At 41.9% G+C, this 16,787-nt stretch overlaps 1 protein-coding gene across 1 annotated transcript; it reads right to left on the bottom strand.

Moving 5' to 3' along the window:
• Positions 1-1,518: 1,518 nt before the first annotated feature.
• Positions 1,519-6,234, bottom strand: LOC118770832 (polymeric immunoglobulin receptor-like). Its single transcript, XM_036518564.1, has 6 exons — positions 6,167-6,234; positions 3,074-3,397; positions 2,467-2,802; positions 2,104-2,248; positions 1,787-1,878; positions 1,519-1,581 (listed from the first exon to the last, which is right to left on the bottom strand). The coding sequence occupies exons 1-6, from the start codon at positions 6,213-6,215 to the stop codon at positions 1,547-1,549; spliced, it is 981 nt and encodes a 326-aa protein (XP_036374457.1). The 5' UTR covers positions 6,216-6,234; the 3' UTR covers positions 1,519-1,546.
• Positions 6,235-16,787: the final 10,553 nt, after the last annotated feature.

The following is a 16,787-nucleotide window of genomic DNA, read 5'->3' as shown; positions in this document are numbered from 1 at the left end:
CTGGTAGGATCATGTGATCTATGTTTTGCTTCTCACTGCAGACTTCACCATTATTTAAAAAAAAGCCAACTGAACTGGAGTCTGAATATCACTAAGGCCGGAATATCACACAATCTCTGGACAGAAAAAGAGGGCAGACCTTCTTGTTTCGCCTTGCGCTTCATCAGGTTCACACGGCAGCAGTAACAAAACCTAAAGTTTAAATACGTGCAAACACTGGTGTTGCTAATCATTTTCAGTTACGCCATTAACAAGAAACCTGTTGATAGTGGCTGAATGTGAGAACTGACTGAAAACGCGTAATGCAGGTGTCCTTCACCCTTTTTGGTGAAGATTAACACTCCTCTTCTGCCGCTACACTACAGGCGTGAAATCTAACCACAATCATTGGAAGACGTCTGTTGTGACACGCCATATCTTAATTACTTGATATCGTTAAATTTCTCCTAAAAAAAAACAGTTTGTTGAATTCTGCTCAATGACACTGAATCATAGATATGATTTTCCTTGTTGTTTGTTTTCACGAGGGGAGGGGGCGCACACAGTTTTCAGTGAACAGCTAAACTGCTTTCATGTGCAGATTCACAGATCCGAGCCAGCTATACCACTGCCTTCATGTAACTCAATTTTCACCCTTTGTTTTCAGTTTTAATGTGCAAGTCATTGCATTATCAAAAACCCCCTGACAAGAAATTTTGAAAAATTAACTCTGAGCTTTTTAATGCTGCAAAAATTTAGGAATTGAGTTTAATACATGCACAGAGGCATTGAGACGCATTTGAAGTCCTCATCTTCTAGGTGTCCACAGTTCTATGTAGAGACATGGGTGAGTCTTACCCGGAAGCCTAAAGATGAAGAGGAGGAAGACAAGGGAAGGAGCCGTGTGTGTGTGTCAGAGACCCCAGCTCTCTGCAGACTGACTGTCACTTCCTGCTCCTCTGTGACCTAACAGTGTCTCAGACCACAGTGAAACTGTAAACTGTTTCTCTTTCTCTTTCACTCTCTCCCTGCCTCACTCTCTCTTACACTTATAGTAACGGTAACCAGTATGAGATACAATATATTGTATTTCCACAGAGCGGCAATTCTGAGCTTGACAGATTTTCATCAAGACTTTATTTTCCAAAGATGTAGTAAAAAAAAAGCAAGCAACAAACGCGCTGGTGATTTGCCAAAACAGCTACTTGTGAAAACAGCTGAGTTTTAAATAGAATAATGAATCCCTCTCTTTTTTTTTGCACCAGAATCAGTTCGCAGTCATTTTTATTGATTTATCCTGCTGAATTGAAGTCCCTGTGCCCTGCTGTAGGTTCCGCTTCGTTCCTGTTCCCAGATCAGTTTCTGGTGCTCCTCTAGCTCGCATCTCCATGACAGCATCAACATACCTGAGAGAGAGCGAGAGAGAGAGAGAGAGAGAGAGAGAGAATGAAGAGACTGCTTGGAAACTGCAATATAAACAATAGATGAAAGATTTTAATATTCTAGACCATAAATGACAGCATGACACTTACTCTTCTTTACATCTCTTCCTCCTCCTCTTTCTCCCTCAATCACTCTCAGAAGCCCCTCCTCTTATTTGTTCTGGAAAAATATGAGATCAGATTTCAACCTCATCCTCGTTATAATCAGAAAGACTTTAAACCAAACTGCACTGAGTCTATGTCAGACCCCCAGGCATGAATGAGAAAGAGTGAAGTGACTGCATCTTGATCTAAATCACTGTAATGCTCTAAGCATACAATACACAGTAAGAACAGTAGTCTAATATAATAAACATATGACTTACTGCAATAGGTCCAGATCTTCAGGGCAGCTATGATGGTGCATGTGATGTAGACCAGAGCAACAGCAGATTTTAGCAGCACATGCAGAATTACACTGTAAAAACATTTAAACTGTAACTTTCTGCTGTAAGAAATCTTATTCTTATCACACAACAGTGATGTCAGAAAGATCTGTCAGATCAGAGTTGTGACAAGCATTTCTGTAATGTTCCAGCTATGTGAACGTGATGTAGTATTATATCTGTTACTGGATCTGATGGCATATTTCAATTTTTCTTTAAAAACTACTGAAAGGCACTTAACTAAAGTTTTACTTTACCTGGACACTGTTCTGTGGTTGGAGTTCTCCTCAGTTACACTGGGAATGCAGGTGTCATCAGTACACAAGCCCAGTGTTAAAGCTGCTGTCTGCTGTGTCGTTGAAGGCAAAACTTTTTGTTTCCGTGAAGTTGAAGTTGTGGTTGCTGTTAAAAGTTAGGGCAATCACCGCAGTAAGTATAAGTATCTATTTGTAAATCATAGAATATAATTGATCACTGACATTATATTCTACATGAACAAAAGTAACAATTGAATTGAACTTCTCAATTCTGAATAAAGAACCTGTTATTGATGTGAGGTTGCATAGAGGTTGCAATATGATCTCTAAACAGAAGACAGTTTTAATTGTTTTCTTCTTTACTTGTGGTGGGTCTCTGTGTTGGAGGTTTTGGCGGCGTGACAGTGATATGAACAGGAAACTGCTCCTCTCCTGCAGTGCACCAGTACCAGCCTGTGTCCTTCCTCTCCAGTCGCCTCACTGTCACAGTCAGCACTCCTCTTCTGTCATCACTGACCAGCACAGATGCATGCTGGGATGTCTGAGTCCTCCCTGCTGTCAGACAGGAGCTCTGGTCCAAAATCCTGCACCACTTCTTCTCACTGTACCTGAGGCTGTCGCCATAGCGATACTGGATGCTGAGTCTGCCTCCTTCCTCACCAACCACCATGTTGTTCCACACCGACAGACCAGCCAAACCTGAACACAGAGACATTGTTAATGGAGGAAGATCAGAGTATGCACAATGCAGTAAAGGAATGGAGAGAAAGAGTTTAAGCTTTTGTTTTGAGTTTGTTCTAATTTGCTGACAGTGAATTCCACCCATTTAGGAGATACTTATCCAGAGTGATTTTCAGAGCAACACAACAGATTGTCATCTCATGCACTTTTTAATAAAGTTGAAGTTGAATAAGTTGAAGTTAAATTGAGTGTGAGGTATTATAAGCAGTATGCAGGTAACTCCGCTCACCTTTGGTGACAGTGAGGTGCAGATATGCACCATCATCTACAGCCCAGTCAATCTCCACTCCACACCAGTAATAATCAGAGTCTCCCTCCTGCAGGTAACTCATGGTCACAGTGAACAGCTTCTGAGCAGGGCTATCTGTGATTGACACATATCCTGCTCTCTGTGGAAAATCAGTGCGGACCACGGTGGTGCAATGGTTCCACTGTTCTCCTTTACACCAGTACTTCACATGATCTCTATATTCCTGATTGTAGAGGCATGGGATGGTGACAGAATGTCCTCTCTGTACCGATAATTTGCTCACTGTCTTCACACTCTGTACACCTGCAGGGAAGATATGGAAATGCTACATTTATGTCAACAGGGCTCGATTGTCCAGGAGTATGATTCTTACTAGGGTGCGAGATGTCTCAGGTTCAAATACTGAATGAGCCCATGACATTTGGAGACCTACAAGTGACATTTGGAGACCTACACATCCCTGCCCACATCACTGTCATTCCTCACATTACAAGCAAGCAAAGGAATAATGTAAATCCATGAATCAATGAAACATCCATTATAAGATGAGACCTCTATGGAATGCTGACTACCTGGCTGTCTGATCGCATTTTGTGCTCTTTGGAAGTTAATCTCATTTGCTCGATGGTGGAACTTGACAGCTCAAGAGGAACTGTCCTTAATGTACCCTTTTGATACAGTTTTGGAAATGTTTGTTAATTAACTCTTTCACCTTTCTGCAATAATCATGTCTGACCAAGTGCAAGGCTTCCAGGTTCCTGTTACATTACATGAGATTATCGTCATTTAGCAGATGCTCTTAGTGACTCACAGAGGTTACAATTTTACATGTTACCCATTTATACAGCTGGATTTATATATACAGAGGGATTTATATATTATACAGAGGCAATTGTGTGTTAAGTACCTTGCCCAAGGGTACAACACCAGTGCCACTGCGAGGGGAATTGAACCAGCAACCTCTCAGTCCTTATCCGCTCCTTGCCACTATGCCACACTGCTGCCCCATGAGTATGTCCACAGTACTGCAGAAGTGGAACCCATGTGGCACTCTCTCAAATGAACTTCACAGAAACGGATGTAAGAAACCAGCTTGTCCACCGAAAAGCTGGATGGAATTTCCATGTATGAGAATAAGAGGCTACAGAGGGCTGAAAATTGAGGCCTATACACACTTGATAATGTTGTTTCGGTTAATGATGTCACTAAAAATGTAACTGGCAGTAAAACCCATTGTGTTTTAACTATATGTGGCTTAGAACTGCAAGGATGCATACAGCATAGGTCAGCAATCATATGATTGTGTTGAATTTTTTATGCTTTGGTTAGTTTTGTGAGAGCATTTTACCTGCTTTTCTACATTGCATTACTTTACATTATTGACATTTAGCAGATGCTCTAATCTAGAGTGACTTACAAAGGTTATTATTTTACATATTATCCATTTGTACAACTAGATATTTACTGAGAAAAATTTTGGGTTAGGTACCTTGTCCAAATGGTACAACGGCAATGTTGAACTGGCAACCTTTCGGTTATGGGCCCTGCTCCTTACCACTGTGCAAGTTTTACTTCAAGGTGTATTTTGGCTTTGCGTTGGAATGGTACAGTACTATTGCTTGTACTGTTCTGCACTTGTGGTCTCAGCCTTGTGTGTCTGACACTGGCTCTTGCAGGTGCATGGACGTTTGTGTCCTTCTTCTAATGTTGTTTTGTTGGATGCACCTTGTGCTCGACTTCAGCATTCCCTTTAGATAAGATCGTCAGCTGGATGTCAAAAATTTAAACGTGACATTACTGTATGTTAGCGTACGCACATCTTGTACCTTGTTCTGGATGAGAGCGTCTGCCAAGCGGCAAAATGTAAATTTAAAAAAGAATTCCAGAATTATTACATGTATATTTAAATAGACAGAACTGTTAATAAGTTCATCAGTAAGCCTCACCATCCTTTTGTTTCTGTAACAACAAACTGTGAGTGAGACTGACAAATTGTGGTGGACAGCAAAATATCACTTAAACTGCCCCCCTGTGAAAAACAACAGCTCTGTATCAGAGAGTGTGCAAGTCTGTGTGCATGCACACGTGTGTGTGTGTACACCTTTGTATTCAGGGGTGTGTGTGCATGTGCCTGCGTGTGTGCATGTGTGCATTCAGATGTGTGCACATGCACAAACACACAGGTATGTGTGTTTGTTTGCATGTGTATGTGAGTATGTGCACACGCGCGTGCGTGTGTTTGTGTGTGTGTGTGTGTGTGTGCGCGTGCATGTTCAGTTTTCTCCTTTTGCTTCTCTTCCTCTTTTGGTGGTTTTGTGCCACACACACAGCCACACACAGCACTGATAACATGTATGGGCTGCAGAGCTGTTACAGAGCTCAGCTCATAACCAGAAGGTTGCTTGTTTGATTCCTAGCGGAGGTATGTTTGCTGTAATCTTGAGAAATGTATTTGACCTCAGTTGCTTTTAGTATTAATACATTAGTAGCTGTAAAAAAGTAAAGCCACACAGCAAAAGGTTGTTTAAGAACATATGTAAAGTTCTAACTATATTCATAGTCATTTTCACATGTAATTTGACCAAATTTTAAATTCAGATATTTGATATTACCTGGCATTTTAATCCTCAGTTAACTTTAAAGATGAAAATCTTCAAACAGGGAGCAGAAATGTCAAGTGTAGAGACAGAGAGTTTATTTTCATCATGGCTGAACTTCCTCTGTTCTACTAGTGCAGTCACATACAGTACTGCTCCTCACTGTGGTTCTTTGTACTTCCAGATTCACCGCCGTCCTGTGTCCCCATACCAGCTCATTTTATTCCAAACTAGCTAACAAAGCACTAAAGCATTGAACACAATCTGCCAACATACAGTCAATCGTAATTACACTCAACAGACAACCCCAGGTACCCTGTGGTCATATTCTGGCACTAAACATAATAGTCTGTTTATCCTAGCCAGAAGAAGCTGTACAGTGCCCAGCCTCTACCAAAAACCTGTTGCCCTCTTTACTTAAACAACAGTCTCTCCATCATGTAAGTGATTTTCTAATAAGATCAAAGTGTCTCACCTGGTTGTACTTTGCTGAGGAAGAGGAGGAGAAACAGGAGAGGAGCCATGCGTGTGTCTGCAACCCCAGCTCTGTGCAGACTGACTGTCACGTCCTGCTCCTCTGTGACATCACTGTGATATCAGTCGTCCTTCATCACCTCACACTTATGGCCACGCCCCCATTACGCCCAAACGCAACCATTCGAATTCTTTATTTAAATTCACACTGACATGTATAAGGTATGTGACAAATTTAAAATAATTCAAGTAGGTTATTATATTACATACATTATCAACACTATGAATGAGCAGGGAAATTTACAATGTTTTTTTTTTTTTTTTGTGTTTGTGTGCCGTCAGTTCATGAGAAGGAAGCAATGCTTAGAGTTCCATTTTTTCAGATGGGATTGGTCAGGATGAATTAGATTGACAAGGGTCTGAATCTTTGATTCTCTCTGATTCACAACACAGCTTCAGTCTGCTTGAAGGAGAAAGAGAGAAAAGGAGAAACAAAGAGAGAGACTTTCAGTCTAAGAAAAGTTACATGTCATTTTGTTTTTATCAAATCATATAATGGATCAGCCAAGTAACTGGCCAGAATATCCATTCAGCACAGTATGGTGAACTATTATGCAGAAATGTTACAAAATGTTGCATCTGAAAATGCAACTACAGCTGCACAGTAATAGAGAGATTGAGAGAGCTCATGTCATAATGAGGGGCCCACTTAATGCTAACATAAATTCACATGTGCATAAATACACATACCTTTTATGTACCATTTGATAGGAAGTAATGACTAACTTCTAGGTAAAGAAAGTAAGTAAAGTTCTCACAGGTACACTGATGTGTGAAGACAGCTGTATGTACACATAAGATCTGACCGTACCGCTTCCTGTAACCTTGTCTTTAAATACTGTGCCTGTATTTTGTGTTGTTACAGTGCCTTAGACACGACGTGTCCGAGAACAGATGGAAATAAAATGGCAAAAGACACACTCTTCTTTTCACCTCTGACTGGTGCCTCTCCACCACATCAAAAACGCCTTCCTCTGCTTCAGTCTGAAAGAAGGGGTGAAAACAAAGCTGAATTTTTTTATTGCAATATTTTGGTTGCCATAATTTCAATCAGAATTTCTGCAGGATGTTAAAGTTGTAATTTCATGGCTTCACGGATAGGAGGCGAACCCAGATTCACAGTGGTAGGGTTAGCATTAGGGTTAGGGTTAGGGTTAGGGTTAGCGTTAGGAGGTGATCCCAGGCTCACAGTGGTAGGTCCAGAACTTCAGCATGGCAACGATGGTGCATGTCAGGTAGACCAAACCAACAGCGCATGTAAATACCACATTCAGAGCCGGTTGGCAGCTAGAAAAAAAACGTTCTCTTTAATTTCACAACATCATGCAGGTGTTATTAAAAAAAAAAACTTTTATTTCTGCTCCCTCTCTTTCTCCTTCTGTGACCCATCATAATTGCAGATTTTGTCCTGTTAGGATGAGGGAGCATTATATTGTGTCAGCATTATTTCATGTTACCAGTTATTACCAACCAGTTTCACCTCTCTGTTTTAGCATTCTAAGTATATTGAATGGTATGCTTTATGGGTTTACAATCCTGCAGCTTTTAAACAGTTTCTGTGAACAACAACCTAACAAGAAGCTTGACCCCATACTCCATTCCTCTTCTTGGGTGTGACCCACAAACAGAACACTTGCATGAAAGGTTTACCTGTCTGAATTGCAGGAATTGAGCAGGTCTTCGTTTCCGTGGGTGATGGAGGTGGTGGGAGGGGGTGTGCAGTGAGACGGGGGCTCTGAGACAGGAAGCAGAGTGAGATGGCACAGCTCAGACTCTTCATACAAACACACAGGGAATTCTTTACCCATCTCCGACTCCTGTCTTGGCTCCCCAGACGATCAACCCTTCACCTCTGACCCTGGGTTCAGCCAAGGTCTGCTCGTACTCTCTGCTGTGGCACCCTCTGAGCGGCCCATGAGTTTGTGTCATGTCATCAGAGGTTCACCTATCCTCCAGTTGGTGTTCATTTTGCCATGGTGCGCTGTGGGACTTGTAGTATATCTGTAAAGTGTGAGTGTATCCATGGATCCTTCAGGGATGATGTGCAAAGTGTAAAACAAAGTGTAAAAAAAACCTGTTGTGCTTGTTTGCACTTACTGGTTTTAACCTCTATGAGCCTGTAAAGGGTTTAAAATGTATTCAGATGTGGAATATCCAACAGTAAATGAAGTTGTGAACCAAACAGTGAGAGGGGTAGCAGTGTAGCATAGTGGTAAGGGGCAGGGCCCGTAACAAAAATGTTTCTGGTTCGATTCAGTGCTGGGGCACTGTTGCTGTAATCTTGGGAAACATACTTCACTCAGAATTGCCTCAGTAAATATCCAGCTGTATAAATTGTTAAGACTGTAACTGTAACTTATGTAAGTCACTCTGGTTAAGAATGTCTGCTAAATGACAATAGTATAATATAATGTAATGAGTGAATACAGCAGATGCCTGTGCCAAGTCCAGCAAGGCAGAGTACATCTACAGAGATGTGTTACGGAGCATGTGTCTTTATACTTTACAGAACCAGCACCTACAGGTCTCCCCTAGAACAGTGGGAAATGTAGTGGAAAAAACAGCGTGGTGTGCTAGAGCATTGAAGACTATCACAGTCAGTGACTTTCACACCTAACACTGGAGACTGTTATCTTTTTGCAGAAAACTGTACTAAAAGGGTACATTAAGGATGAGATCTCTCAAACTGTCAGATTCCATCATCTAGCAAATGAGATTAACTTCCAAGGAGCATACAATGAGATCAGACCGCCAAGTGGTCAGAATTCCTTAGAGATCTCCATATCAGAAAGTGTACATATCAGAAAAGATGTTTTATTTATTCAGAGATTGATATAAATTCTTTGTTTACTTGATCTGAGGGGTGACAGTGAAGTGGGCAGGGACTTGTAGGTCTCCCAATGACATGAAGCAAGGGCTTGTTCAGTATTTGAATCCGAGACATCTTGCACTATAGGTGAGAATCATACCCCTGGACACACCCCTTGATACTAATGTAGAGATTGATATTAATTTTTCACTTACCTGTGACCTGAGGGGTGACAGTGACGTGGGCGGGGACCTGTAGGTCTCTGGCGATGCACAGGTACCAGCCTGCGTCCTTCCTCTCCAGGCCTCTCAGTGTCACGGTCAGCACCCCAAGCTCTCTGTCATTGCTGAGCAGCACAGATGCATGCTGGGATATCCCAGTTCTTCCTGCTGTCAGGCAGGAGCTCCAGTTCCCACTCCTGCACCACCACACCTCACTTGGTCTGGGATTGTTTCTATAGCTACACTGGATGCTGACACTGCCCCCTTCCTCGCCCACTACCATGTTGTTCAGCACCGACAGACCAGCAGAACCTGAACGCAGAGACAGTGTTAAGGGTGGGAAAATCAGCATATGAATAACAACCGAAAGGAAATGGTTTTAGTTATTTTTCTTTAACCTCTGATTTATCAGGATATCCCACTCTTCTGCAAGGAAGACCTGGCCAAGAAGTCAGCCCATATGTAACAAAACAGGTATAACATTTGGGATGATCACAAATCACTGTCTAATGTCAGCACCTACAGAACGGGATCAAACTGACTGCTTCAAGACAAAACCTCAGAATATGTAACCTTACTCTCTTCCTGTAACAGCCACTGTAATCTTGCTTTGCAGTCATCCATTAATTGCATTATAATGTAAATAGCAACAAAGCAGATGAAGCTGTTTGAGAGAGCATTCACTGTGCATGTCACTTCCTGCTCTGTGGAGGAGACAGCCTACCAGAGGTGACCACCAGGTACAGGGATGCTTTCTGATTGGGTGCCCCGTCGACCTCCACTCCACACTGGTAGGCACCCATGTCACCTGTCTGCAGGTTCCCTAGGGTCACTGTGAACAGCAGGTGGGTAGGGTCATCCGTGATTGACACCTCTCCCCTCCTCCAGGGAGAGTTGGTGTGCACTATCACATCACAGGATCCTGGAGGCTTCCACCTGCACCAGTATTTTGTCTCTGTAGCTCTGGTCATAGTGGCAGGGGATGGTGACCGACCCTCCTCTCTGGGCAGACAGCTTGCTCACTGTTGTCATGCTCTCTATGTCTACCGGAACAACACAGAGACATGGGGAAAGGTCTGTAATTCAACATTCAGTAGACATGAATTTCCATAATGCGAACATAGCTGTTGGGCAGTATGGAAGTTGTAACTGCTGCTCCCCAGGTTGGCCACCAGATGGCCACATAACTTCCTGTGTTCTGTATGTCTCATTTGGTTGGTCTTTCACCTGTGTCAGTTATTCATTTGTTGTCTGTTATTTAAGCCCTGTGCTTTGTTCATGTCTCTGCTCAGACCAATCTGCAGTCCACTTGCACTCTTGCCCAAGCCTGTTTTGTATCTCATAAGTCTCCAGTAAAGCTAACTTTCGTTTTTCCTTTGAACCACACCTCTTGTGTCTCGAGTGTTCTATGCAACTGAGGTGAGATTTTTGTGTTAAATGTATCCTCTAATGCTGGTTAATATTATCGTGAGGGAGAGCCTTCATCACCTCCGAGGAGCTAAATGTTAATTGTGTTAATTGTTAACTTCAAATCTGTAATTGTTCATGCATGTGTAATTTGTACGGGAACCAGCCTATTAGCTAACAAGCCACACCTGCCTAATTGAAGGCTTATTAAATACAGGTGTGGCTAGAGAGCAGGGGAGAGGGTCATTTGGTTCCTGCTGTTTGCTTAGGTTGGTTTCTTTATCTATTTAGGTATTTAATTAAATTTTTTTTTTAACCTTTGCTCTTTTCTGCTCATTTTATGCAAGAAGTGTTGGCCAGCTTCTCCCCAATTACACATGCATCCAAATTACACTTGATAAAAAGTAACCACCATAAAGTGAATGCCTAAATATACTGCTCCTTATAGTTTAATAGACATGCATTTTGAAAGGCAAGGAATGAGTAGAGAGGTCTCAGTGTCCACAAGAATGCCCCTCTCTGATATCCAGGTGTGACATGGAGCAGAGTGAACCCAAATGAAGAGAGAACTCGAGACACAGGAGGATTGGTTTAAAAATGAAGTTACCTCTACTGGAGACCCTCAAAATACAAACAAACAGGAGCAACAGTGCACAGACACAGCATGGCATCTCAACACTGAGCAAGGACAGGAACAAAAAGCATAACTTAAATGGCAGTGAACACAGGTGCGAACACTGACTAATCAGCACAGGTGAAACACATGAACTAAATGAGCGAGAACTCAAGGAATTTATGTGGCCATCTGGTGGCCAAACTGTGAAGCAACAGCTGCATTCCTGACACCATGTGTGACTCTTTCCCTCCTGCAACAAGTCAGTCTTTTTTTGTTATGTTCCTGGCTGGAAAACATGCAACAATAATGGCTGTAAAGGGGAATAGCTGGTGTAGTCTAACTGAGTGTTGTGTGTGAGTGCAGGAAAACAACCAAACAAACACAAAAGTGGCAGAGGCAGACTTCCTGAACCTATGAGACACAGGTGAACTCACAGACTCTCGGGATCTCCTTTAGGGCCAGCTCTGTCCTCTATGTGCCCAAACCCACTAGAGCCACAGAGGGTGGTCAACTGACACTTAGCTTAGTTAATCTTTATTTAAAACAATGCCACAGAGGCAACGGTCCAACTCCCTGCATGGTGTCCTTTAAGGGAAAAGAGCAAAACAGAAAAAAACAAGTAGGACTACAAAATTCTGCCCTCAGCTTAAGCTGGAAACAGACAGGCCGCTACACTAATCCCCTTCTGGGCAGAGGTCTTCTCACATTGTGTTTCTCTGCCTCTATTTCCCAGAATGCGCTACAAAGCAGTGAAACATCCCTTTTGCCTGTTACAGTTAACAGTCTGGTAAAGTTGACCTTAACTGAGCTTCCAAGTTGCAAACTGATATATCTTGGGAGTTCATATGTTTGGAGTCCTTATTCATGCTTTTCAGTGATGAACAACATTTTTTTAAGAAACAAGACAACAACAACACGATTTGCAAATGTAATTTGCACCATTGTCTCCCTCAGGTGGTGTACACTGACAGTTGTGCACACCTATCTGTCTAAGAGTTTGAAGAGCTCATAAGTAAATTCACATATTTACTTACAAGTAACATGACATGACAGTTACTGAATTCTGAGTATTACCACATATGTGTGGAAATGGTCCATTATTTCTTAAAGCTTAATGGTTTGTTAAATCTGAGAGCAAAGACTGAACATTAAACATTATCTCAGATAATTAAACAATAATAATTAAAACCAATTAAACATCCAACGACTGACATGAAAATCTCTCTACAGTCTCTCTACAACAAATACCTCTGTTTTCACAAACACAAAATTAAAGTCTTCTGAGGTAGTTCACAGGACTCTTACAGAATCCGGATAGAATACATTTTTGATAATCCTACATGTCCTCTTTGGAATAAATTGTTATGAATTATATAATCAAGTACAAAGCTGTAGATTGACAATGAATTATGTAATTAATAGTGTAAGTTTTGGACACTGGCTAGAATAAAATGCTGTCACGTGAATCTCACCAGTAATCTGCTCTTTGCTCAGAGCACCAAGATGGACAAAAGAGTTATACTCCAAAAAAAAGGTCTGTCCTGTGTGTGTGTGTTGCTGCATTACAAATCTCCTTTTACCTTTCGTGACTGTGATGTAGACAGAGCTCCCATCCTGTGTTGCACCACCAGCCTCCACAGCACACCAGTAGTAACCAGAGTCTCTCTCCTGCAGGTTCCTCAGAGTCACAGTGGAGACCTGCTGGGCGGGGTCATCGGTGATTGACACCTCTCCCCTTCTCTGAGGAGAGTCAGTGCGAACAATGGGTGGGCAGTACTCCCACGATGCCCCTCTGCACCAGTACTTGACGTGATCTTTGTGCTGGGGCTCGTAGGCACATGGGATGGTGACAGACTCTCCTGCCTTTACAAATATCTTACCCACCACCATTGACATGAAATCAGCACCTGCAGGGACGACACTTAATAAAATGTTGATCTTTTACATCACATTCTTGTCATTTAGCAGACACTCCTACCCAAGTTGCAATTTTTACATGTTATCCATTTAAACAGCTGCACTTTCACTCATACTTTGTCCAGATGTGAGGATGGTCTGAACAGAAGCGGCAGCAATTGTTATGAGCTGTTTATTAAGCTGATTTCATTACAGAAATGGTGAGATGTGAATAAACACTAATAATTCACTTTACATTATTGTCATCTAGCAGACGTTCTTATCCAGAGCAACTTACAGAGGTTACAGTTGTATCCATTTATACACCTGGATATTTACTAAGGCAATTCTGGGGTAAGTACCCTGCCCAAGCATACAGCAGCAGCAGGGAATCAAACCAGCAACCTTTCAGTTACAGGCCCTGCTCCTGACCGCTATGCTACAGAGCCACTCTGTGTCTTATAGATTGATCTACAGTAGGCATGTGCATGCAATCTGATCACAATGTATACCACTGCCACTTGTTCGTATGTGGTTAGTGGCTTCCTGTTTGTGCAGCTTTCCATGCCACTTTATTAGATGCACCGTGTAACTCGCTCTGGATAAGAGCCTCTGCTAAATAACAATAATGTATTGCAATGTAGTGTAAGAAATATCTTCTTTCTCTGAAGAATATGTAAATCAAATCTAATGGGTGGCCATTCAATCAGTGGAATTATAGTGTCATAATTGGGTTTTCTACACCAGTTTTTTTACTGGTGTATTATAGAATAAATTTCGGGGAGACCATAAAATTCTTTCGTCAATCCCACTGTGCACCTCTCTCCCAGGCTACAGCAATCGATGTCAGTACCTCCAACAGGAAGGTAGCGTCAGTCGACAACATGTCTTTATAATATCCGCTCTTAATAATAACTCAACACAATGCCCACTGTTATGTTATGATCGCACCTTTCCAGGTTTCCAGATTGAACTCTTACAATAAATCGTCATGCCAACCAAATACAAACGGCCAATTGAAGGCTCTGAAGCGGGGAGCGGAAAGTTAACAGCTCGTTTTTTGATGAATGTTTGCCACTGATATCAAAAACGGAAATCAAGCTGTTTCTGTTTATTATCACTTCTATGATGCAAAATAAACATCGAATATTTATTTTGGTCGACATTTATTTATTTATTTATTTATTTATCTTATTTGAACTTAAAATCACAAAAAACAAGCTGTTTTTCAGATCTTTCGTTTTCCGCTTCAAAACTCTAAACTGACCGACCGTTACACAGAAGAACCTCTGCGCTCCCGAGTCTATATAAAGCGCACTTCGTAATTTGTTTTTCAGTTCGTCTGCAGGGGAGGGGTCGATAAGTGGAAACCGTGGGCTGGACTGCCCGCCCGCTAGCGTTCTGCATCCTGTTAGCCTCGCTTTGGCCGAAACCTCTGTAAACCCGCTGTGGTCAGGCTGTGGACCCAGTGCGCACGGCCTTTCGCGGTGGCTGAACTTTTACGCACAGTTTGGATTCACTATTGAGGGCACAGATGAGTCCCGTAGAAATGTGTTTTCAACCATAAATACATTACAGTAACTACACTTTTACAATAACTCGACATTTACGCAGTTTATCAAATTGTAAATATTAAGCTTTATGAAGTAACGTGTTGTTTTATTTACACAACAGACACGCATGTTCTTTTATAGGTTGCTTATCTATAGGGTTATACATAGCACCGCTATGGGGGTGCTTAGGGGTGCAGTACACCCTCCAGACGGACCTCAGTGCACCACCACTTATCTCCTTATATCTCGATGTCTACATAGTTTTTATGACTTTTTGTATCTATTCATACAGCCAAAACTTTAATGGCACATTTAATTCAGGTGGACCTATAGGGGAAAAAGGTGGTACTGGTCCATCATCTGGGATTAATATATGCCATTAACATATGCCATTTACGATATTATACACAATATTATATTACAATATTCCATAACAGCCATTACACTACACTGCAGCCATCTTAAAGCTGTACATGGACATTATATATATATCATTGCCAGAATAAAGCAGTGCGAGCTAACTGAAGGGGATATGCAGTCTGTCCCACATCAGTGATGCTTTAAATCTTGGACTTTAACTGGTGTCATAAAATAAAAATATTGCCCTATTCATTCTTCAGCATGTCAGAGTACTGCAACCATATATTTTTTAAAAGCACTGAGATAGCTTCTCAGATAACTGCTTTGAGCCATTTGTTTTGGTGCTAAGTAGTTGTGCTCATTGAATTTAAAATGTATTTTATCTTACCGTGGAGTGCAGTGAGGAAGATTAAGAGGAAGAGGAGAGGAGCCATGTGTGTGTGCCAGAGATCCCAGCTCTCTGCAGACTGACTGTCACTTCCTGCTCCTCGGTGAAACCACTGTGTCTCAGCTCTTTTCCTCTCCTGGCTGACTGGGTGTTTTGGGGCATCCAGAGAAGGAACAGAGGGACACAACAGAATCATTCACCATTGTAGAACAAGACAATCGGGAGTGGATATGACTGTGTCCCGATGCAACCTTCCATGGTCAAACTGTCCATTTGCTTTAGCAGCGGAAATTTCCAACAGCAACAGCACCTACAGCTCACCTCGCCTCCCCCAGTTTCCTGTGGCAAGGCTGCCATTTCCCCTGACAGCAAAGGTGTGAGCGTTCAGAACAGGTCCTCCGCAAATGATGTGCTACGCACACACACACTCACACGCACGCGCACACACACAAACACACACGCGCACACAGGTGCACACACACACGCGCACACACACAAACACACACACACACACACACACACACACACACACAAACACACACACACGCGCACACGCACAAACACACACACACACGCACACACATGGTCACACATTTTAACATATACAGACTCACATGCACGTGTAGTCACATTCGGACACGCACGCATACACACAGGCAACGGCACACGCATATACATGCACACACAGGGATGTTCCATCGACTAGATTAAGGGTGTGTGTTCATACAGTAAGTACTTTTGTGGCTGCATCTTAACTACAGATATTTATTTGTTGGGACTGTTTTGACAGGTTAAGGTTTCAGTTCTGAACGTATCCTTTCTAGAGTGTACTCTGTCAGCTATTACATACACAGGAAAGATGCATTCTTCCCGAATACATTTAAGCATTTTACTTTCATGTTACACTTTATATGAATTTGTTGATGTGCCTCTCTCTGATCTGAAACTCTCCCCACACTGGGAACAGTAATACAGTTTATTTGTGAATCTGCTGATACATTTTCAAGGTTCCTTTTGGTGCAGTTACCTGAGTTTTTTCTTCTTATTCTTTCCCTTGATGAAACAAATGGCCTTTTTGAGGACATTTTCTATTAATTCAATTTTATTTTACTGAAAATAAATATTCTTGGCAAGTAAGGCATATGAAGGATTCAACATCATTTCAAATCGAAAGCATGTCTGGATATGTGTTACTATGCAACCAGAGGTCATTGTGTAACTGATGACAAAAGTAAAACATTTTTTGCTGTTTTTTTCTGGTTTTCTTCTAGGCCTGGGGACAACTAATCTAAAATAAAGGGTCTGAAAAAAA

The sequence above is a fragment of the Megalops cyprinoides genome, chromosome 2, assembly GCF_013368585.1.
Source record: "Megalops cyprinoides isolate fMegCyp1 chromosome 2, fMegCyp1.pri, whole genome shotgun sequence".
Classification (NCBI taxonomy): Eukaryota; Metazoa; Chordata; class Actinopteri; order Elopiformes; family Megalopidae; genus Megalops; species Megalops cyprinoides.
Note: the sequence above shows the minus strand (reverse complement) of the source record. Positions and strands in the feature narration are given on the sequence as shown.